Genomic DNA, 23,091 nt, shown 5'->3' with positions numbered 1-23,091 from the left:
AAAAAAAAAAAAAAAAAATGAATATATTCAAAGCACATTCTCCGACCACAATGAAATACAAATAGAAGTCAATAATTTTTTATTTGTAACTCCACTATTTACTTCCTACATGATATAAAATACAAAACTCTAATGACAAATCAGTGGTTTTGAACTCAATGTAAAATATGTAATTTTTGACAAGAACTATATAAAGGTGGGGGAATGGAGGGGTATGGGAACATAGTTTATGTGTCCTATTGAAGTTAAGTTGGTATCAAAGAAAAACAAGATCGTTATGGATTTAAGAGGTTAATTTTAAGCCCCACAGTAAACACAAAGACATTATCAGAGAATATGATCATAGAGATGAAAAGCAGAGTATGGGTAAAGAGAAATGGGGGAAGGGGCAATGGGGAGTTAAGAAATGAGTGTAGGGTTGCTGTTTGAGGTCAAGGGAAATTTTTAGTAATGGAGTGCTAGGGAGGGGGTGGAATGGGAAGATTTAGGCTGCATATATGTTTCCACAATTGAGGAAAAAAAAAAAAAGACAGTCTAAATAGGTGACAATTGAATGCCAAGGATGACCCTGGATGGGATCTGAGGATGGAGGACAGGAGGCTCAAAGGGACACAGTTGAGACATGAGAAAAAAAAAAAAAAAAAAAAGGAAATATAGAATGTAAGCTTTGTATCATTGTTGAATCTCTTGTACTTCTCAGCTGCGCTTAATGGGACTGCATAACAGAATGTTCTTGTTCATAGGAAGTGTATACATGAATTATAGTGTATGTTCAAGGATGTGTGCAGCTAGCTCTCATATGTTCAGAAGACAGAGCAATAAATGATGGATGATAGATAGGGAGGGAGGGACGGAAAGAAATAGTGGTGTGACAGCATGTTAAAGCTGGTGGATTGGGGTATCGGGGGAGGGGTGTCAGGGTATGCTGGAGTTCTGTGTATGGGGTTTGTATTGTTTTTCCAACTGTTTCTATAACTTTGAATTTATTTCAAAATAAAATAAAAAAACCAAAACAAATTTGGGTTTTACTCAGAACAATAAATGACAATATTGTAATGGTAGTTAAATTTCCACCACTCATTTTCACTAAGAACAGCATTCCCAAAAAATTAATCGAGCCTTCTCATTCCCTGCTTTTAGGTGATAGACTACTCAGAGGCTGGCAACCAAAAGATTTGGGAAACAAGATGCAAAGATGATGAAAATCAGAGAGATAAATCTGGTTTATAAAATGAAGCTAATTATCCATAATCACAAGTAACTGATTACAAGAAATAAATATTTAGGAGAGCAAAAAACTATGTAAAATATTAACTGCATTTTCAGTTATGTAAATCTGTTTAGATTAATTTTCTGTAACACCATAGACATGTTAGTTGGTGGCATTTAATTGAGCTAATATAAAATATTAAAAGGCAAGAGATTAACACAGACATGATTTTTCCTTTTCACTTCGAGCTGAATTTTCCCACTTTGCCCTTTTAAAATACCAATAAAACCAAGAAAGAAGACTTTACTGAGACTTCAACTGTCATTAACCTCCTGCCCCCTTTGAAAATAATGCCTGCTCCCTTTGGCATCTACAGGCAAGACAGCATAGGAAGTATTACCTAGTAGAGTGCAGTCTGTTTTTAAACAATGTAATATTGAATTCATGTCAATGATGTAGACTAGAAGAATTTCTAAAAAATTTTCTGTTTCTGAAGAACAGAATAACAATTCCAGTGCCTAGAGGAATACCTGAAAAAATGCAATTTTCTGTAGAAATAGAATTCTAAATCCTATTTAAAAAAAACAAAACAAAACAACAACAACAAAAATGTAATATGAATGCTTGCTACTATCAGATTGTCCCCGATTCTGGCAATCACATGAGCTATAGAAGATGATGGCGGGCAAGAATTCCTAGTCTGACTTCAGAGGGGGGTGGGTGTGTGTCTTTAAGCCTTACATATGCTCCAGGTTAGAATTTTCCTGGGTCACCTTGCTAAATAGAGATGCTCTGCAAAGGTGACTCCTTGATCTAGGAAAGAGGTCTGACAGGCAAGCAGGTAATGATCTATTCTATGCCACTTGACTTAAGAGGTAGTAAACAAAGATTTAGCCAAGAATTCCATGTCTCGAAGGTGACTAGAAATCTCCTCTGGTCCAGGGTACATTTTCTTAGGGAGGGGATGGGCATCCCAGAGAAATAAGCCCATGTGCAGCTGGAGTTCTGCAAGCCAGCTTGACAGAAAGCACAGTGCAGGAGCTAGCAGAGGGAGGGGAGGCAGTGCTGCCCTCAAAGACTATGACATCTTTTATCAAAGACTATGTCATCTCCAACCACAATTTGGTTTTAACTACGTTGTAACAGGAGGGAATTGTACCTGGCGATGGGGATTGGATGATTTAATTTTTAACATTCCCTCCAATTTAAGATACAAGAATCCTCGAATCATTCATTTCAACAAACATTTGAGTGCCTGAGTGCCAGCATGCAAGGTAATTTTCAGTGAATACCCTTTTTACACCACAGCTGCCATATTTCCGAGGATTCCAATATGGCAGCATTTTGGAACCCATTCTTCCTGCAGCAAATCGAGGGTTAAAAATATATATATATATCTCCAAGCCCATAACTTACATAATGGAGCTTAAACTTGCACTCATCTTCAATTTCATCTGCACTGTCCTCATCGGAAACTTCCCCTTCCTCTGCGTCATCCCCCAGGTGATACGGCAACTTCTTACCCTGAAATGGAATAAAACACTGAGTGTAAAAAATAATGATAGAACATGGTGTATCTTGGTAAATTGTTAATTCAGACTGAGTAGTTCAGCATTATAACTTGAATTAGGGGCAAAAGAATGGGAGAGGGACTTTGAAGAAAAAGCAGTTATGTTACTTCCAATTAAATACAATTAATTATTGACAGCCCATCCCCCAGCTTGTTCCCCTCAGCAGGTTAAAGGTGTCCCTGTGCGTGTGACCAGTTTTTCCTCTCATAGGTGATACAATGGGACCCCTGCCCAGCTTGAGCACCCCCCTAGGACCACACCACTCTGGCCTCACCCACCAACACACTTTAGAAATCAGGAGCTTTCTGGTGGTAAGAAAAAAATTCTTACAATATAATGTTAAGAAAATCAAGTTACAGAATTATATATACAATATGATCTCAGTGATATATAAAAATACAGGGAAAAGGTCTGGAAAGAAACATGGTCAATTATTAACAGTAGCTATCTCTGGATAACAGTATTATGAGTGACAGTCATTTTCTTTTTTCCTATTTTTACTAATTCATCCTGAGAAAAAATGAAAGTAAATACAAAGCAGCAGCAATGGAGCAAGGCCCAGGGGAATGATAAGGGCTTCTAAAGGAGCCAAACCTCTGCATGCATGGAGCTTCTTATATGCAAACAGAAAGGAATATTAACAGAAGTTGCATCACTTAAAGCATCTCCTAGAGGGTGGGGCTGGGGACAGAGGGTAAGTGCCCAAGGCCATTGTGCTGAGCAGACTCTAAAATAGTCCCCAATGATCCCCACGTCCTGTACTCATGCCCTTCCATAACCCTCTCCCCTTGAGTGTGGGCTGAATCCAGTGATTTCACTTTTAACAAACAGAACACAGCATAAATGAAGGAATTTCGTCTCTTCTGAGACAAGGTTACAAAAAGATGAGGTTTCTGAAACTCAGAGCTAGAGCTCAGCAGATATGAATGTCAGCAACTGTTAAAAAAAGTTGAAAAGGAGTCCAGACTTCAATTAAAGATATGAATGAAGCAGATCTGGTTAGAACTAGGGCAAATCGGGCCAAAGGGTGAAGGATGATACTGACTGTGTTTTAAAATTTCAACTTCCGTGTGAGACCAAGGGAAGAGATGTCTATTTGGTGCAGGATCTATATTTTCTAAACAATATAACTTCTGCAGTCAGTTTGTTCAAACACCACAATTACATGGAACTTTGAATAGGAGTGAGATATGGTAGGTTTGTATAGGTTAGAGGGAAATAGCGACACATCCCAAAGTAATTTGGGCAGAGAATAAAAATATATATGCAGGGCCCCCTTAAGGAGCTGGGGGGAAATGCAGAAGTGTTGGACTTCCTCACCTGGCTTGTTGCTGATGTTTTCACAAACACTGAGGACTGACGGTTTGGTATGCCAAGCCCCCTATCTTGGGGCTTACCCTTATTAAGCTGGTTATTGCCAAGGAGAGGCTAAACCTGCTTATAATTGTGCCTAAGAGTCTCCCCCTGAGTGCCTCTTTGTTGCTTAGATGTGGCCCTCTCTCTCTAACTGAGCCACCTCAGCAGGTGATCTTGCTGCCCTCCCTCCTACATGGGTCCTGACTCCCAGGGGTGTAAATCTCCCTTGCAACACAGGATATGGCTCCCAGGGATGAATCCGGACCTGGCACTGTGGGATTAAGAACATCTTCTTGACCACAAGGGAGATGCGAAATGAAACAAAATAAAGTTTCACTGGCTGAGAGATTTCAAATGGAGTTGAGAGGTCATTCTGGTGGGCATTCTTATATACTATATAGATATCCATTTTTAGGTTTTAAATGTATTGGAATAGCTAGAAGTAAACACCTGAAACTACCAAACTCCAACCCAGGTGCCTTGACTCTTGAAGACAATTGTATAACTATGTAGCTTACAAGCGGTGACAGTGTGATTGTGAAAACCTTGTGGATCACACTCCCTTTATCCAGTGTATGGATGGATGAGTAGAAAAATGGGGACAAAAACTAAATGAAATATAGGGGGGAATGAAGGGGGGTGATTTGGGTGTTCTTTCTTTTATTTTTTAATCTTATTTTTATTCTTCCTGGTGTAAGGAGAGTGTTCGAAGATAGATTGGGGTGATGAATGCACAACTATAGGATGGTACTGTGAACAGTTGATTGTATACCATGGAGGACTGTATGGTATGTGAATATATCTCAATAAAACTGAATTTAAAAAAAAAAAAAGATGAGGTTTCTTTCTTGCTTACTCCCCTGTCCTCTACCCCTCCCTCCAGTCCTCTCTCCTTCCCTCTGATGTTGTGAGCCACCCTGTGGAGAGGCCCACATGGCAAGACTGAGAGAAGCCTCTGGGCAACAGCCTATAAGGAACTGAAATCTGCCACAGCCACTAACGTGACCTTGGAAGGGATGCTTCCCCAGGTGACGCCTGGGATGACTGCAGTCCCACCAGACACCTTGATGACGTACTTGTGAGAGGCTCTGAGCAGAGGACCCAACTAAGCCCGACCCATATTCCTGACCTGCAGAAAGTGTGAGATAAGAAATGTTTGCTTGTTTAAGCCACTAAATTTGGGGGTAATTTGTTCTGCAGCCTTAGATAACTAATACACCAACCACCAAAATCATGGTGCAGAATTGACCCACTGAAAATATGATTTCCAACACTGTAAACATAGACAAATGGCTTGCAACTCCATTATCCACACACTGGGCACCAGGTGCTACTGCCAGAAATGCTGTCCATGGTTGGCCTCTGGATGGAGCTGCCACTACTTCCACCACCCATCACTAGGATGGACTCAACTTTGCTTTACTTTACTGCTTTAGATCTGCTTTAATGCCTGGGGCAGACATGCTTGATTGGTGGCATCTATGTCACGTGCCCACACCCTCGCTCTAAGGCAGGCTGCAAAGGCAAATACCTACATTTTCCCCTTATACAAGAGGATTCTTTAAACATAAGGGATGGGGAATTTCCTACACATGGAAGGAGGTTTGGGCTTGGCAGCCCAAAATAATGATAAATTTATAAACATTATCCCAGACTACTATCCAGACCGATTGCCCTTAAACTAAAGCACCAGTGACTTCTAGCACTCCTGCTCTCCACATCATGTTGCCCCCCACCTTCAGCATTTTGGATCTCCCCCCTCACCCATTTCCTCCCTCCACAGGACTGCTAGTGTGGTCCGGTTTTTAGAGAAATCTCCTCCCTTGTTTTCCAACATCTTCCCTGATACCCAACTTTCTTGACCTTGCATCCTTAGAGCACTGTTAGTTCCAAAGCTGATTAAATAATTTATATAATGAAAATAAAATCTATGTAAGTATTCTGACCCATTGGGGTCAGGATACTTAAACATTTCCTTCAACTGACAGAGGGGCATTTACAAGATTAAAAAGGTGAAATCTTATTTGCACTCCTACTGGTATATGTTATATTCCTTATTTGTATATGCTACCTTCAAAGTGCGAACTACATTTTTTCTTCCTTTCCACAAAAAGAAATACATATACACACAAACACATATAATTTATCATTCTAAGTAGAGATGGCAAAAAATTTTCACTTTCTCCTATGTATCATTACTAACAAGCCAAGTGGCATAGAATTGAGGTATTTATTTCTACATATTATTTGACGTCTTGTTGATATAGAAGGCTCCTAAAAATGAGTTTATTTTCTTTCTCTTAGTGGCATTAGTAGAGAAGCTAGGATAATATAGTGGCAACAGAAACCAATTAAATTGTGACTAGGTGTATTCAGGAATATATAAACATCGAGATATCAACCTTCTTTAATTTTTCACCCACCTACTGTTTATTGAGTCAACTTTGCCTATTCAGGGGCAGACACCAAGATGCACCTGTACAAAATTCAGTGGGTGGTAATTCTCCCTTTCAAAATAGCATCAAAGCCAAATTTTATATATATACATAAACATATATATTAATGTTCAGCAGAAGAGAGCTAACAAACATAAGAAATAACATCACCAAGTAAGGGATGAAAATCAGCAAGTGATGCAAATGTTTCTGATACCACAGAAGAGAAAGGATAACATAATCATGAGTGACAGGATGGTGGCACTAAGCTTCATTTTCCTTCACTTAAGCATGGCAGAGAGAGATGGAATAAAAAGAGAAAGCTGCCTTCTCAAAGCATTCACAAGACACCCTCATTTTCAGTCCTTTAAAAATATATTTAATGATCCTGCTTTGGGGGGACCATGTTTTCTGCCAAATTTTTCCACATTCTTTCTTCATGAAATACACTTTATCCAGGCAGATAGAAAGAGAAGCAACACCATAGTGCAGTGTTTCTCAGTGCTCCTCATCAATGGAGTTACTACTCCTAATGAAAGTTACAGAATAAACTTGGGTCGGATTTTATGACTTATGAACTTAACCATGGTCCAGGGCAGATGTCAAAGAAGAATGGCTCAGGTGTCTTCCAGGGATCCCTTTCCAATCTACACCCTATTTCATGCAGGAGTTACACTCTAGAATTGGAGTAATTCATTCATGATATATGGAAATAGAGCTAGAGACTGGAACCATGGCGACCTCTCGGCTTCAAGGTATCTGGCTGTGTGTCCCCAGGAGGGTGCTAACAACTCTGTGACCCATATCTGAAAGGGTAGGAGACTTGGACCAGTTAACTAAGGTTTCTTTTGGCAATAAGAGTCTATGAAAAATTAGTTTGTTATTATTTTTGTTTTGGACTTTTTCCCAGGAGATGGGTGTGTGTGTATGGTTGGAAATTGTGTGTGTCTGTGGTATATGTGTGTGTTATAATTATAGTTGTTATAATAAACAATTGGCCAATCTCTAAATTGGTAGGTAGCCATTCAAATGCTGCCCTTGGGGTCAGTGATCGCACTGATGCTGAAAGAACATAGGAAAATCAGTTCTCTTAGGTATCTGACTCCCTTTTTTTGTTTGTTTCAAATAAGACACGCTTGTCCATAAGACCCAGGAAATCTCCTTAAATTCTGAAGAAAGTTATCAATAGCACACGGAACTCAGATGCCCTCGAAACACATGTAGCACACAGTGCTGCCACTCCTCTCAATGACTGTCTCAGATCCTTTGGCTATGATTCATCCTGGTGCCCATAAACCTTGGGACATTCTGTGCCAAATACTTGAAAGTCCGGTTATGCAGAAGGCAATTCAATCCTTTAAGTTCCACTGTCCAAAAGGGAAGGGTTTTCATCAAATGGACTTACTTCCTGTGTTTAACCTTCTGACTGTAGTCTAATGACTATTTTAAAAACATGGAACATTTACGAGACTATAAAGTTGAAATTCGGATTTTCTAACCCAACACACAGTTTTTGCCATAAGGGTATGCTTTAGCAAGACTTCAGGTAAATAAACCTTAATGTTATCTCTTGCATCATTCAGAGCTTTCATTCAAAACACGTTTCCACATACAAATGACCTGCCAGCATTCCTTTAATGGATTCAGAGTCTGTAATTCTCATTTAAGTGATAGAAAAACAGTTTTGCCCCAATTTCAAAGATGAATACTTTTACATCTTTCCCATTTGCTGCCATCCCTTAAAGCATCAGTCAAAGATGTGCCATGAAATTATACTGTGCCTTTGACTTTCCAACCACAGCTGTGTGATAAATTTGGTTTTTGTACATATCCCGCTTAAGTAAAATGTAAACCAGTTTGAACATTGATACCTTACTGCTCTTCCTTAGGTGTTCAGTCTTAAAACAATGAAACAGTTTAAAAGGTGGTTTTAGTCCAAAACACAAAATTAACTGGAAAAAGTAAATTTACAATTGACAATCTGAAAGTCAAGGAACTGTCTTTCTGGCTATTCCTTGCATGAATAATATTCATTCCAGGTAGTAACTTTTCTCCCCAGAAGATCTGTTTATGAAATGTCATTCTATTCACCTACCGCTCCTTCACATACACACGAGTCCTGTGGGACAGTGTGTCTATGCCCAGATTCCTCTCTGAAGCGAGCTCTTTTCACATGCATAAACAAAGCTGACCAACTGTGAAAACTCTTTTTTTTATATATACAGACAGTTATTGGAGCTTGAAATGGGAGAGAAGAATATGAAAGAAATGCTTTGAGATATGGATACAAGGAGCCTTCCCACCCCACCTTTACCCCCCTGCCTGCCCCACCCCCACCCCCACCACACACACACTTCTCTGCAGTTCTCCTACAGAATAAAATGTTGAACATTTGGTTACAGCATTGATGTTCTCTCTTCATAAAAATATATCCCATAATACATAATAAATGGTCAGTCAATAATGAACAACTTCTGAAAGAATAAGTCACACACACAGACCTAGACTCCCCTTCATGTACTGATTCTAATTATTAGTCTCCTGATAATCCAGTTCTTAATCCTTAAGAGAGAGAAGGCTTAGTTGATGTATAATGCTTTTTATTGAGGTAATTACCTTCACTAGGATTTTGCCTTTCAAACTTTGAGGGCTTGGAAGCTGCTTGCCCTCTCCTGTGTCTACAGATGACAGGTCCAGTTTGTCTTGGAATATTCCCTTCAGGTACTGAGCAATCTTCCTTTGCTGCTGGACACTGCAGTGATTCTCAATAGACAATATAACTGGGAACCTGAGAAAACAGCAACACATTCCAAAGGCGTCAGGTTCAGGCACCTCACAGGGACTTCTGAAAATCATTCTGTATTGATCGTGCTCTTGAAACCCTTGTGACAGCATCTGTGATAGTGGAAACAACTAAAATGCTTCTAAAATGAGAAAGACTAGAGATGCATTTAAAAAGAAAATTCCTCTGAGGAAATATATTTTGCAATGCATAATGGCTTAACAAAATACCAATCCGTGTGGGATGATTTATTCTAAAATTTTGTATCAGGAAAAAATGATAGGTGTATCAGGTATTTTCTAAAAGAGACAAAAAGAAAAAATGCTGAGATTATAAACATAAAGAAAAAAACTCACATAATATAATTTTTCCTTCATTTATTCAAGCATCAGGAAACATCTAAGACCACTAAATATTAAATGCAATTATTTACTCTAAAAAAAGACAAAATCAGCCTCAGCTTGAAAATTATTTTTAAGGATAAAATAACATGACAGAATTTTGTGTTTTATAGCCCCAATTTCAGGCATTTCAAAATCATTTTTATAGAATTATATACTAGTCTTAAGGTCAAGCATTTATCCTATACCACAGTCAAGTTTCTGCACTGAGAATGTAAAACCACAGGTTGGTGGCCAAAGCAGAAAGGGAACTAGGGCTAATTACATGACTTTACTCCTCTTCTGACTTTGTTTTTCCTCATAAGAAATTATTTCAAATCAGGTTTATTGATTTTTTTCCCCGAGCTTTCCATCATACATCTTCAGAAGTAAAAGACAATGTGTTTTTTTCATAGTCCACCAATATTTAAATTGCCTAATATATCCATGTGGAGAAAAAAATTCTATTTCTAGGTTTTTGCAACAAGCAAAAGCTCCACAATACGGGCTATCCTCATGAGTAAAACTTGAGGCCAAAGAAAATATTGGCGATGAACTTTTGTGATTGCAATTAGTATGGTTATCTGACTACAATCCATTTGCTATTCATGTCCCCACACAGGTTTTACCCTAGAACATCAGGAAGACAGATAAACAACAAACACTGGCAACCCTCACTCGTCTATGCAATCACATTAGGGAGTTTTAAAGTGAACTTGTAAATTTCCAATCAATCAGTTTATAAAAAGTCTATCAGTTTCTATTGATGCTTAGTGGAAAGCAGTGCTCCTCGCCCCTCCCCATCCCAGGGCACATTTGGCAATGTCTGGAGACATCTTTGGCTGTCACAACTGGGGGTGGGGAGTGGGGCGGGGAGTGCTACCGGCAGCGAGTAGGTAGGGGCCCGGGTGCTGCCGACCATCCCACAATGCACAAGACAGTCCCCCACGCAAATAATTATCTGGCCACTAATGTCAATAGTGTCAACATTGATAAGTCCTGGTGTAAAGATACAACTAAAGTTTACAAAAGAAAAGAAGACTGGACTTGCAAGATATGCTAAACAAACTTATTAACTGCTTCCATTTCAAGTGCTTTTCTCTTGTTTCCAAATTTTAGAGTAAATCATCAAATAATCAGAGGGTCCTACAAGGAACATAGGTAGTAGATCTACTATTCTATTTCATAGATTGCAAAATAAAGGCAAGATTACTTCATTAACTTGGTTAAAACCAGGAGAAATCAAGATGATGCATACCCCCAGAATTCAGTACTTAGTTTATTTCATGTAGAAGATACTATAAAGTAAATCTATTGTACAGGAAGTGTCTCTTATTAGGACAGAATTTTAACCTCATGTTTGAAAAATGAGAATACCAAATATTAAAAATTTTAAAGGCTATCAACTTCTATAAATTTAATATTATGCCATTGTAATTTTAATTCACTTCTTTTAATTCAAAAATCATTTCTTGAGTGTCTGGCATATTGCAGGCACCATGTTAAGCAATACAGAATGAATAAGAAATGAATAAGACATAGTCCCACATTTTCAATGAATTTCAATGAGGCTTAAAGACTTATAAAAAGATGACTAAACTTATACTTGTAAGACGGTGCTCCCTATATGATAGACAGAAATATGCTTGGGGCACTAAGAACAGCATAAAGCAGAATTTAAATCAGTTGGTGCTATCAGTAAGTTTGCCAGAGGGATGGTGCTTAAGCACAGTCTTGTAGGATGAGCAGAAATTAGACAGGTAGGATAATGGGGAAAGGTTCTCCCAGCAGAAAGAGCAGGGTATGCAAGGGCAGGGAGGTGTGAAAGAGCCAGGCTCACTGGGGAAGCCAAAAATCAGTCATGAAAGGCAGAAATCTAAGTCCAAGTACAGTGATGATGGAATATGACACTAGAGGAGTAGCGGCAGGCCTTGAGGAGCTGTGGAAGACATACCTGTGTACTACAAGGAACTTCAAAGGACTTAAAGATAAGAATTACAAGATCATGCTTATATTGCAGAAAGAAAAATATGGCACGAGTGTGTGGAGGAAGAACCAAAGGGGAAGTGAAAATGGAAAGAAGGCAATGGAGTCAAAAAACATTTAGGAAGTAGGATTGATAAGAATTAGATTTTTTTTTTCAGTGATATGTCCATTTATTTTACTTAGAGTAACACATTTTTTTTCTATTTCATACATGATTGAACACATATTTTGCTTTAAAATTAACAGTCACAATTGAAAAAACAATGGTTTATTTTTCTGCTCAAGTCACCAAGCTGCTGAATCTTCAAGCTGCAACACACGCTGCACCTTATTATTTTCACTGAACAATAAGAACTTCTATTTTGATTATTCTTGGTAAATAGTAATTTTGTTCTTCTGGTGGCTTTCAAATGCCATTTTCAAATTGTCATTCCCAATTTCTGGCTGAAGCCACTGGTAAATGCTGCTGGCCCTCACTAAAAGGATATAGAGAAGGAGGTTTGGCAGAATGAGATGCTGAGTTCAGTTGGGGCGTAAGATCTAGCATCAGGAGCCTCATCTTTGGTTCAGTGTTGTGCTTCCTGCACCCATCGCAGTGTGCCTGGCTTAGAGTGGCACCATTAAATAATAATCCACACATTAAAAAATATGTGGATAAATGAATGCTCGTTGACTTTGAGGTACTTGTGGGATACGAAGATGAATTTTTACTGAGAATACTTCTAAACAGGACTGTAGTTTAGGAAAAAGTTCTAGACATACAGTAAGACAAATATTTAAAATAAATCAGACCAAGGGCAACACCTCAGGAAACAGTACATCTGAAGGGAGTGAAGAAATGGAATAAAAAACCACAAGCCAAAAAACGGAGAATGAGAAGTAATGACACAATGGAGGAGAGATGGTTATGATGGAAGCCAAGAAAAGTAGTTACTGGGTAAGAAATAGTCAACATTATCATATGCCCAAGGAGGGGGTCAAGTAATATAAGGATGCTAGACACTTCAGGATATATAGGACATCTGGAAATCTAGTGTGCTGGTTTGGGCTATTATGTACCCCAGAAAAAGGCTATGTTCTTTTAATCCATCCCTATAGGTATAGATCTATTGTGCGTGGGACCTTTGGCTACCTTATTTCAACTGAGATGTGACCCAGCCCATTCAATGTGGGTCTTAATCCTTTTACTACAGTCCTCTATGAAGAGAATAAAAGAGAGAGAAACACAGATAGATGCTAAGAGAGCTCAGAGAGAGAAAGCCCCTACAGGAGTCGAGAGAGCCACTAAAGCCAGAAGCTGAAAGCAACAGAACCCAGAGAGGACCCGCAGATGCCGGCCATGAGCCTTCCCATGTGACACAGGTGTCCAAATGTGAGAGCCTTTCTTCAGAGAAGGTACCCTCCTACTGATGCCTTAATTTGGACATTTTCATGGCCTAAGAACTTTAAATTGTAACTTTATAAATCCCCATTGTAAAAGCCAATCCATTTCTGGTATATTGCATTTCAGCAGCTTTAGCAAACTGAAACACCAGGATATTATTATTTTGCTGTATTGTGATGTAATATCAATAAACTATTATGTATATATGTTTTCTAGACTTCAAGGTCATTCTTTGCAAGTCCATTTTCAAGTAGGCAGAGAGCAAGAGAATGCGATAAAGAATAAATTGAGCATGACAAAGTACAAACCCATATTGTTTGTTCATGACACTGTGCTGGGAACGAAGGAGAGAAATAGAGCACTAGGGAGGGAGATGTAGACTCTAAGGAAGAGTATGTGATTCTGCAGCCATGGTCCATCTGGCAGTGCTCCATCTGCTAGGTATAGAGCTTAGCCCCCAGATGTTGCTGTACTTACTCATTCTTCACAAAGGCATGCTTATTGATGGTCTCCACAACATCTCTGAAGAGAATTTTTGAAGTCAGTGTATAACCATGGTGTACTACAGGTTCTCCATCAGGGCCATCCCAACAGTCAACTGCCAAAAACAGAACTTCACGTCAACAACTCAAAGTCTCTGGTATTTACTAATGTTTCTGGAAATTCCACAAACACAGTTTTTAAAGTTTATTATTTCAGATTTTACCCATTACAATCATGAAAAAGATGTCAGACAGAGCAATGGGTGTTTGGGCATATTTATTAGAGTAAGAGAATGAAACATAATAAATGATATGTTTTTGAGTGCTTGTAGTGAACAAAGATATCATATTCACAGGTAGCCTAGAATATACCAAAAACTCTCTTTAGAAATTATCTAAATCCAATCAAGTATAACTGAGTACTTACTGGTATTTCTTAAATTGTTCCTCCAAATTCTTAGAAGACCTTTTAATAAGTTGGAGTGTCCCTCTCAAATTAATAACAGAGATCTTCATTACTGTTTACCTAAACTCATTATGTTTCTGTTAGATTAATTTCCGTTTTATAAATTCTACAGTAGTCATACAAGGAACCTTGACTTCCTAGGTTCAAATTCTCAGGCCCTGCCAAGATTTATGTGAACATGGGAAAATGATTTAATCATTTAAAGACTTGCTTTCCCCATCTATAAAAGAACAATAATAACATACATCATAAGTTTGAGTTATGACAAAATGCACATAAAGTTGCTTAGAACATTGCCTAGTACATAGTAACTATTGTTACTGATACTATCGATACTATTAGGGAGGCAAACAATCTCACTGCTTCCCAGCTGGGGGCTAGCAGTAGCTTCCTCATGATCCTCCTTAACTTAGCTTTTGCCCTCCCTTGTTTTACATGCTGCCACCAGAGTAATTTCTCAAAACACTACTGTTACCATTTTACTCCTTTATTCAAAAACCTACTTGGTACATAACACAAAATTCAGCACATCTGGGTACTCAATAAATAAAACCTAAATTTATCAATAAATATATTACAATGGCTCCTGACTGCAACCCAAAAGCCCCAATCTCTTATGTTAGAGACCGGCTAGCCATTCACTAAGCCTGTTTTCTTTCTTGTCTTGGTAACACAGTTGAACTACATTTCCAATCTTGCCTTGGAGCATGATGTAGTCAATAAGATGTGAGGGGAAATGATGTGCATCACTTCCAGGTATGGTCCATGAAAACCTGCCTGACACAGTCATCTCTGGTGGCTGTGATGTTATATGCTGGAGATGGCACAGCCACAAGATGGAAAGAGCCCAGACCCTTAAATAACTGCTTGACAGATTCACCCATCAGGAACACCCATTTTGGACTTCACATAAGCAAGAAATGAATTTCATTTATTCTAAGACAAAGAAGATTTTGAGGTTTAATGGTGATAGAAACTAGTGCTGTCTTAATTAACATGCTATAGTTCTTGTCTGACAAGAACTATTTTCTCCCAATTTTCTCTTACACCCAAATCCATAAATTTTTCTTTCAGTTAGGCAAGTTTCCTCATATACATTTCCACCTTCGGGCCTTTGAGACTTTCATTTATGGACAACTGAAATGGCCCCTTTCACTTTGCTTATCTAAACCCAATCAAGGCTAAGCTAGGATCCCCCATAGACCTTTGTCAGCCCACATGATAGTTCCCTTCCTTATGGTGGAGTTCACAAACCGAAATAACTGATGGGAGCATAGCAGTTAACAGAAATGAATGAAGCAGCCCAACAGGTAATGTTTGCCTAAGTGTGTTAACCACTTCTCACTGCCAACCAATCACTGCTAAGTGGGAATCGGGACTCTGTTTGCCAGATCTGAGAAACCCACCACCTTCCCCCCAAAAAAACAAAACCAAAAAATACTGTGTTTTATTGCTGGGCATTTTCCCAATTTTTATATATTGGCAATGAATCCATTTTTACAATACTGTATGGGCCAAATGTAAACAATTCCGCAGGCTGGATTTGGCCAGCTGATTGCCAGTTGAAACCTCTGCCTTTTAATTAGGATGATGCAGTTCAGGACCACATCTCTTCTGTATTTCAAGTATGCTAGCATTTAGATGATATTATAATCCCATATTAGCAGCATAGCAGGTATTCAGTGACTACACACTGCTCAGTAGCACATTCCCTATTTGCGTGCATTGTGTATTTCCATTTTCCTTCCAAAACTTTCAACAAGTTCACTATAATCATCATATCTATATTAATAAATTAAGTATTGGCTGTTCAAATATCCCCAGAAGAAAAAAAATTAGAAAAGGTTAAAAGAGAAAGAACTTCCAAGGTTAACACTGTAGAAATACTGGAAACAAAGTTTAAGAATAAAGATGCTATTGAAATGATACAATGTTTTGGGATACTATCCTATAGTGTCATACTGTTCCTTTGGAACTAAAAATGAGGTAAAAAAATATCAAAGACATTGTCTCAGAAGAGAGGCTTCACTCATCTTTTTTCCATGTATTTGACGTTCTTTGATTTGTTTCTGGGTATAGGCATATAAAGAAAGAATGGACATTGAAAAATATGTAATTTCAATTATTGATACCCTGAGGAATCCCATCTTGGAGGAGAAGACATAACAGGGTCCCTCAAAAATCAGCTAATATATTTTTTTAAAATAATGCAACGTTGAAAAGGTAATATTATGTCTGACTTCATTATTGATGTCCACAACAAAAATAGCTCTTAAAATTTCATCAGTCATGAAAAAAAGGTGCTCTTTTGCTAATGTTTATAAGACAGGCTGAATATCCATAGCCTAAGATAGTAGACTCTCCCAATGTTTGCCTTTTAAGTCTGACTGCATGATTTGTCTGCTAAGTAAGGATCACAGCATTCACAACTGCTGCTGGCATCTTAACATGTGGCATGTGTGGCCAGGTTTAAAATGGGAGTAAAGCTTCCTGTAAGGGATAATGATGCAGTGGGCATGTTGGTGAGCTGGACATCCCCTAACAAATTCCCCTAGCCCCCTCCCAAATCCCCCATAATCAATTTCCCTGACCACAAAATAGCCAAGGCCCAGTGTCCAATCATGTCACATATTAGAGGTCCCCAAAAGCACTCTTACAAAGAGTTAGTCGATTCTGAAGGCTGAGCAGATCACTGACAGGTTTTCACAATGGAACTAAAACACATTCACACTGATAGCACTGCCAGGGAAAAGTTGTAAACCTGATTACAACAGTATGCAACATCAGTTCCATAATGAGAGTGAAAATTCCCTGGACAGAACATCCATACTTATTAGGCAACTCGAGCTGAAAATCCAGTGAACCAAATTTGATTTGCTGACAAGCCCACCTCGGTAAAAAGACTTAGTGCTCCACCACATACATCCTGAGCAAGGACATTACTGCAGCTGAGCTAATGGAGATAGAAAATACAACATTATCAAAATAGAAGCCTGAAAGTGGAGAGATTCTTCAGGTCACAATACCATGAAGAAACAGTCCAGAATCCTTATTCTCCATCTCTAAATGCTAAACTTGGCAAAAGCTGCTTCAGAAAAATATCTGAAGTGCCTGATATTTTCAATCCATGACCTGCTACATTCCATAAATTAGGTTCTTTAAACCTAGCTGCAACTGTTCAAGAATAAAAACAACTTCATTCCAACCCAAGGTAGGTAAAGTATCGCTGGGTATCCATTGGTGTCTCCATGCTCAAGCTCCAAACATGAACCAAGATCTTCAAGTGACAAGGCTGATAGAAATTGTTAGGAGATGACAAAAGGGCATGTCATCAAATTCTGAATCTTCAGGAATGTCTCAATAGTCAAGGGCTAAGCCTAAATATGACAAGGAGTTGCTCCTTTTATAGCCAATCTCCCCTCTGTGCTGTGCACTTTGCGTTCTCTAGCCTTCCTTATATGACCTGATAGAACTGGTACAACTCCTCTTAGGCTTGGGCATGTCATTCTATCCTTGCTCTTCCAAAAAAGCACACAAACTTCCTGGAGAACAGTGGAGTGGAGGGAGTCAGACCAGCTTGGTTCAATTTCCAGCTTCCAAGCCTCCAAGCTATGAGAACTTGATCCATTTACCTAACCTTAAGTTGAAGTTTCCTCTCAAATGAAGATAATCCCATCTCCCTCCTGGCATTTTAAGACTCAAATAAGACAATGCATGGAGAGCACTTAGCCAGATCTGGCCCATAAAAGGGGCTAAAATCATGATAGTTCCCCTTTTCCTTCCTACAGCACAGTCAAAGCCAAAGTGACAACCACGATTTCCAACAGGAAATAGATCAAGTATAAAGCTGATCAAGTATTACATTAAATATACTTTTTCTTCTCAGCAAAAGCCTTCCAGAAATAGTGGCTTGACTTTCAATGCCCAGTCATAGATTTTTCTAATAGTAACAACTTCAAGCCAAAAAGTAGGGGAGGAATTTGCTGATGCAAGCTGGTACAGGAAACATTTGAGAGCACCTGGGACACTGCATGTCCTTCAAAATTACCCTGTGCCTGTGCATAGTCTCAAGCACCAAAGCAGGAGCAGGCAGCCTTTTAGACATGGAGGATCATGGAGTTTCCTTCTATTACTCTGGTGACTGGCCAACTAGGAAGAGAGAAGGTAAAAGTAAAGACCCATGATCAATATCATTTGCTCCACGTGATTTCTAATAGCCCCCATTTTAAAACCAAAAGTCCCTGAGAAAGCTAAGCCTAAAAATCCATTTGAACGTCATTATAAGTTGTTTTAATCAGATAGTTTTCTTTCTTAATACCTCCAAACAAAGCTTAGAGGTTTTGAGTCAGTTTCAGCAGTTGGTCATGGGAACGTGATAAGGCTTGGAAGGGACACTGATTTTGAAAAGGAAAACCAAAATAGAGAAGACTGGTTATATAAAGGACCTGAAAAACAAAAGAAAAAAAGTGCAGGAGAGAGAAAAAAAAATTACAAAATTGTGTAGAGTTCACTGTCACTTCCTTCATGGAATCACTAAAAGTCATTTTCCATACTTGGCTTCCAAGGAAACATCACCATTTAAAATGATAGGCAATTAACAGTGTGAATCCAGTGAGGCTGTGTATGCACTTGGGGTGTCTCTATGCGTGTCAGACATGTAAAACTTGCTGTGTGCTGAGTGAACAAAGGGGTGAATAATGACTGGGAGCAGAATGTCACTTCAAGACCTTTTGTTGCTTAAAAGGTTTTTCTTTATGTTAATATTTTATAAGCACCTTCATTATTCACTTGCTCACAGCTACTCAACTGTTAGTCACAATGGTCAGTATGCATTCTCTGCATCTACTGCAAAAATACTGTCTTAAAACATAAATTTCCAGAGAGCTTATTTTGCAGTATTTCCAATGATTCTGTTTGCATACTTTTTATCCTTGTCCAATTTTTAAAAATATGTTGATTTATCTCTAGACCATTACTGTCACTTTTGTAGCAGAAAATTCATCAAGCCTGACAATACTTGACAAAAGGGCCATCCAGTTATTTGTCTTATTGCCCAACTGCTTTCTCACATCATTACCCTTAGGAGAACCTGTTATCCCACTGCTGATGCCTAAGGCAGACCTCACCACCACCACCAAAAAGCAGTTACCCTGTGCTCTACAGCATCCCCATTCCATCACAAACTGCAGACTCCTTTTGGAATTCTCCCTCAAACTTCTTCTTACGTTTAAACAACCAGCTTGCCTTGGAGGGCACTACTACCTTTCTCCACCAGATGGTCTTCTGTAAAACTCACAGAAGCAGGAAACATTCCCTAGGCCCTTATTGCTACCTTAAACAACCGTTCTTCTCCACTCATGAAAAATGCTCCTCCTTTGAAGTCCACTTTATTCAACTCTAAAATTCTGGCGTTTTCCAAGTGCCTTTTCCATAACATAGTTTTTAAAGCTTTTAATCTCCAACTAACTCCTTCCCAGCATCCTCTGTGAGTTAAATGCCCATGTGGGCAATTACTCAATCCCTTGGCCATGACCTCCTCAATGCCAACAGTCTCTTCCTTCACTCTGTTTCAATCATGCTCACCTATGACACAACCTGAGTAATGTCATCACCTGTAATTATATCCAAAATCCCACCTTGTGGTGACAACTCCCTGTTACTGTTGTGTGTGTGTGTGATGACAACTTCCTGCATTTTTCTATTTCTTTGAGACTACCAGTCTCTTGGTGGGGTGGGAGAAGTCTAACAATGCAGATTTGTATCACTACAGACTACTTTTGAAATTAGCTAGGCCTGCCCCAACTATCTCAACTCCTTTCCCATTTCCTGATGGCTTTTTCAAAAGTTTGTTGATCATCTTAAGCCCTCTAGCTTACCTCCACATACTTCACACTTAGATGATGCTCTCTCCTACTTCTCTGAGAAAACTGGGGCTATAAGGAATGAACACTTTCAAAAATCTCTTGCCCCCTTCCACCCCTCTACAAACAAACCTGTGTTTTCATTTCTCCCTCTTCCAAGTCTCAAAAGTGCCACCCATCTTCTATCACTGAGTGATACGTCTCTATTAACACCTTTCTCTGGGGAAGAAAAGTGCCCAGCCACCAACCCACAGCACTTTAGCTACCCCTCAGCTTTCTATTAACATGCCACTGAAACTACACAGCACGTCACCAAAAACCTCCGGCTGTCAAGCACAACCAGGTTGGGCACTTAGTATTTAGTTTACTTTTCTGTCACATATGACACTTTTGAACATTCCTTTGTTATACTCTTTCATCCATAGCTACAACTGATCACTTTTTTTTTTCTCCCCTTGCTCCTCCTACCCTCTAAACATTGGATCAGTTAAGTTCTCAGTCTTCTTTCTCATTTCCATTCATCTCTCTAAGTGATCTCTTGTGATTTTAACTACCACATACAATGCTTGGAATCATGGAATCTTTATCTTGTTCGGACTCCTCCACTGAGTTCAGATATAGTTATCCCACTGACTGATGAACATGTCCTCTTAAATATTACAATACATCACTATAAGCTCAACAGATGGAAAACTGAACTCAATGCTCATCCTCTCAGATTCCCCAACGCTTGTGGTGGGACCATCATCCATTACAGCTCTCGTCTTCATTCCTTACATCCTTTATTTCTCTCACTAGGCCCTATTAAGTTTACATCTTTAATATCATTATAATCTTCTCTCTTTCCTGCTTAGTCCAAGATTTTATAATCCTTCCTCGGAATCACTGCAACAACCTTCTCACCATTCTTCTTGCTCTAGCATCACCCACTCCCCCTCAACACATACAAGCACACTGTAAAAAAACTACCCTCCCAAAGTTGTTGCCAAGTGATCTTTCTAAACTGTAAGTCTGAGTCTATCACTATCATTATTAAGCTCTTCACTTGTTCCTTATGGTGGTTTGGAGCTATGTACCCCAGAAAAACATGTTCTTAAATTTAATCCACTCCTGTGGGTGGGAACCCATTATAAGTAGGATCTTTTGATGAGTTTATTTCAGTTAAGGTGTGGTCCGAGTCGATCAGGATGGATCTGAATCCTAATACTGGAGCCCTCCATAAGCAGAATGCAATTCAGGCAGAGAGAGAAAAAGCCTCAGAGGAAGCAGCCAGAAGCTGAAAGTCAAAGGCACACAGGAGAGAAAGGAGAGGCCAGGAGAGGCCGCCATGTGCATTGCCACATGACAGAGGAGCCCAGACCAAGGATCACCAGCAGCCAGTCCCAGAATGACAGTCTGCAGGAAGAAAGCATCACCTTGATGATGCCTTGATTTAGACTTTTCCTACCCTCAAAACCATGAGTCAATAAATTCCCATTGTTTAAGCCAACCCATTGCATGGTATTTGCTACAGCAGTGAGGAGACTAAAACACTCCTCATTATCAAAGACTAAAATTGAAATTCTTCACCACAGCACTTAAAATCCATTATGATTGGCCAAAAGCTAACTTCCCAGACTATTTGGTGAAGTCTCACCACATTTTACTTCGCACTTATTCTCCATACTACTTCTATATCTTATATATGATTTGAGTGGTGAAATTTTAACACTGTACTACGCTTTTTCATGTCCTCCCCCCCCTACCAGACTGTGAACTTGTTGAAGACAGAAACCATGTCTTACTTATATCTACGTCCCACCAGTTGGCACTCACTAAAAATTTAATAAATGGTGGTTGAATGATACACCATGAGGATCCTGTGTGGAAAACAAATAGCTATCCTGAACTAATTTGCCGTTGTTCAATTTAAAATATCTCCCTAGGAAGACTTTAATTTTCATCACAATTTTTCAGCAACTAAAGGTGTACTTACCAACTGCTAATACATCCCTCTCTCCTTCCTGATTGAACAATAAGGAGGAGCCAGAGAGGACTATGAATTAGGAATGACTCAACAATAAGTAGGGAAATACTTCTGATTAGAGTGAATGCAGTTTTGGGGTCTCCATTATTTATACTAGGCTTGACTGACTGATTAGAAGACATGTTCACTGATACACACTGGTGCTCAGACAAGCACATGTACCTTCCACACAGCGACAGCCCTCTTGTAGCACCCGAGCATACATATCCACTTTGGACTGAGAAAGGAGCTGGTCCCCAGTCAGGTATGTATTGTGAGAGGAAGCAATGTAGTAGTTGCAGAGGGGCTGATCCATATCTTGATATACTTCATGGTGTGACGGGTTAAATACGTCACAAGCAGGACTGCGCATGAAGCTTGTGAAGCCTTTGAAAGAAAGGGAGAAGATAGTCAAGTACTACAGCTTTCAAAACATCTAAGCATATGTACTTAATTGAATCAAATAGAGACAAAATATGTCAAAGTATGTTCATAGTGATTATCCTGTTTACCCCCAAGGTAAACAGTACCTGGTCCTGCCCAGATACTACCCCCAGACTTGACCCTGGGATTTCCCACTGACACCAGACACCCCAGGGCCTGATGCCCTATGGCCAACCTCAGCCCCCCCATCTTGGGTTATGGAACTGATGCTTTCCACCCTACAGTCCCCACAGAAGGACTCCATTCCCCCATGCATTGTATGGTACCGGCCACAGGAACTACGATGCTTTTCGAGGCCAAGAGGGTTACCCTGGGAAACCCCACAACAGGATGGTTGGTGGAGACTCAGGGGTGGTTGTGGAATATCGTGACCTAGATGCCCCAGACAATGCTGATTTCTTTTGAGCCATCCGCTTTTCTTCATTCCTGCTATCTATACATGTGACTGCCTTGTCCCATCCAGATCTGAGAATTCTTTGTACATTCAGCCCTACTGCCAATAAAAGCACTTCTCCACTAGGGGAAAAAACAAACAACAAAAACAAAAAGCAGCCTTTGGGGGGTGTGCCGGTTTGAATGGATTATGTTCCCCAGAAAAAGCCATGTTCTTTGATGCAATCTTGTGGGGCAGACGTTTTGGTGCTGACTAGATTGGAATCCTCTGAGTGTTTCCATGGAGATGTGACCCACCCAACTGTAGGTGATAACTCTGATGAGATAATTTCCATG

The 23,091-nt window shown here is 39.4% G+C and overlaps 1 protein-coding gene across 6 annotated transcripts in view; it reads right to left on the bottom strand.

The window, feature by feature from the left end:
- Positions 1 to 23,091, bottom strand: part of PLCH1 (phospholipase C eta 1) — a 262,393-nt gene that overhangs the window by 56,402 nt on the left and 182,900 nt on the right. For all 6 annotated transcript variants that reach the window (XM_037842070.1, XM_037842071.1, XM_037842073.1 and 3 more), the window contains exons 8-11: positions 22,102 to 22,305; positions 13,582 to 13,702; positions 9,189 to 9,360; positions 2,627 to 2,734 (exon numbers count right to left, since the gene is read on the bottom strand). In XM_037842070.1, coding sequence (XP_037697998.1) covers positions 2,627 to 2,734; positions 9,189 to 9,360; positions 13,582 to 13,702; positions 22,102 to 22,305 — 605 coding nt within the window. The remainder of the gene's footprint in view (positions 1 to 2,626; positions 2,735 to 9,188; positions 9,361 to 13,581; positions 13,703 to 22,101; positions 22,306 to 23,091) is intronic.

This window comes from Choloepus didactylus, chromosome 1 (assembly GCF_015220235.1).
Source record: "Choloepus didactylus isolate mChoDid1 chromosome 1, mChoDid1.pri, whole genome shotgun sequence".
Taxonomy (NCBI): domain Eukaryota; kingdom Metazoa; phylum Chordata; class Mammalia; order Pilosa; family Megalonychidae; genus Choloepus; species Choloepus didactylus.
This window is presented reverse-complemented; position numbering and strand designations above follow the sequence as displayed.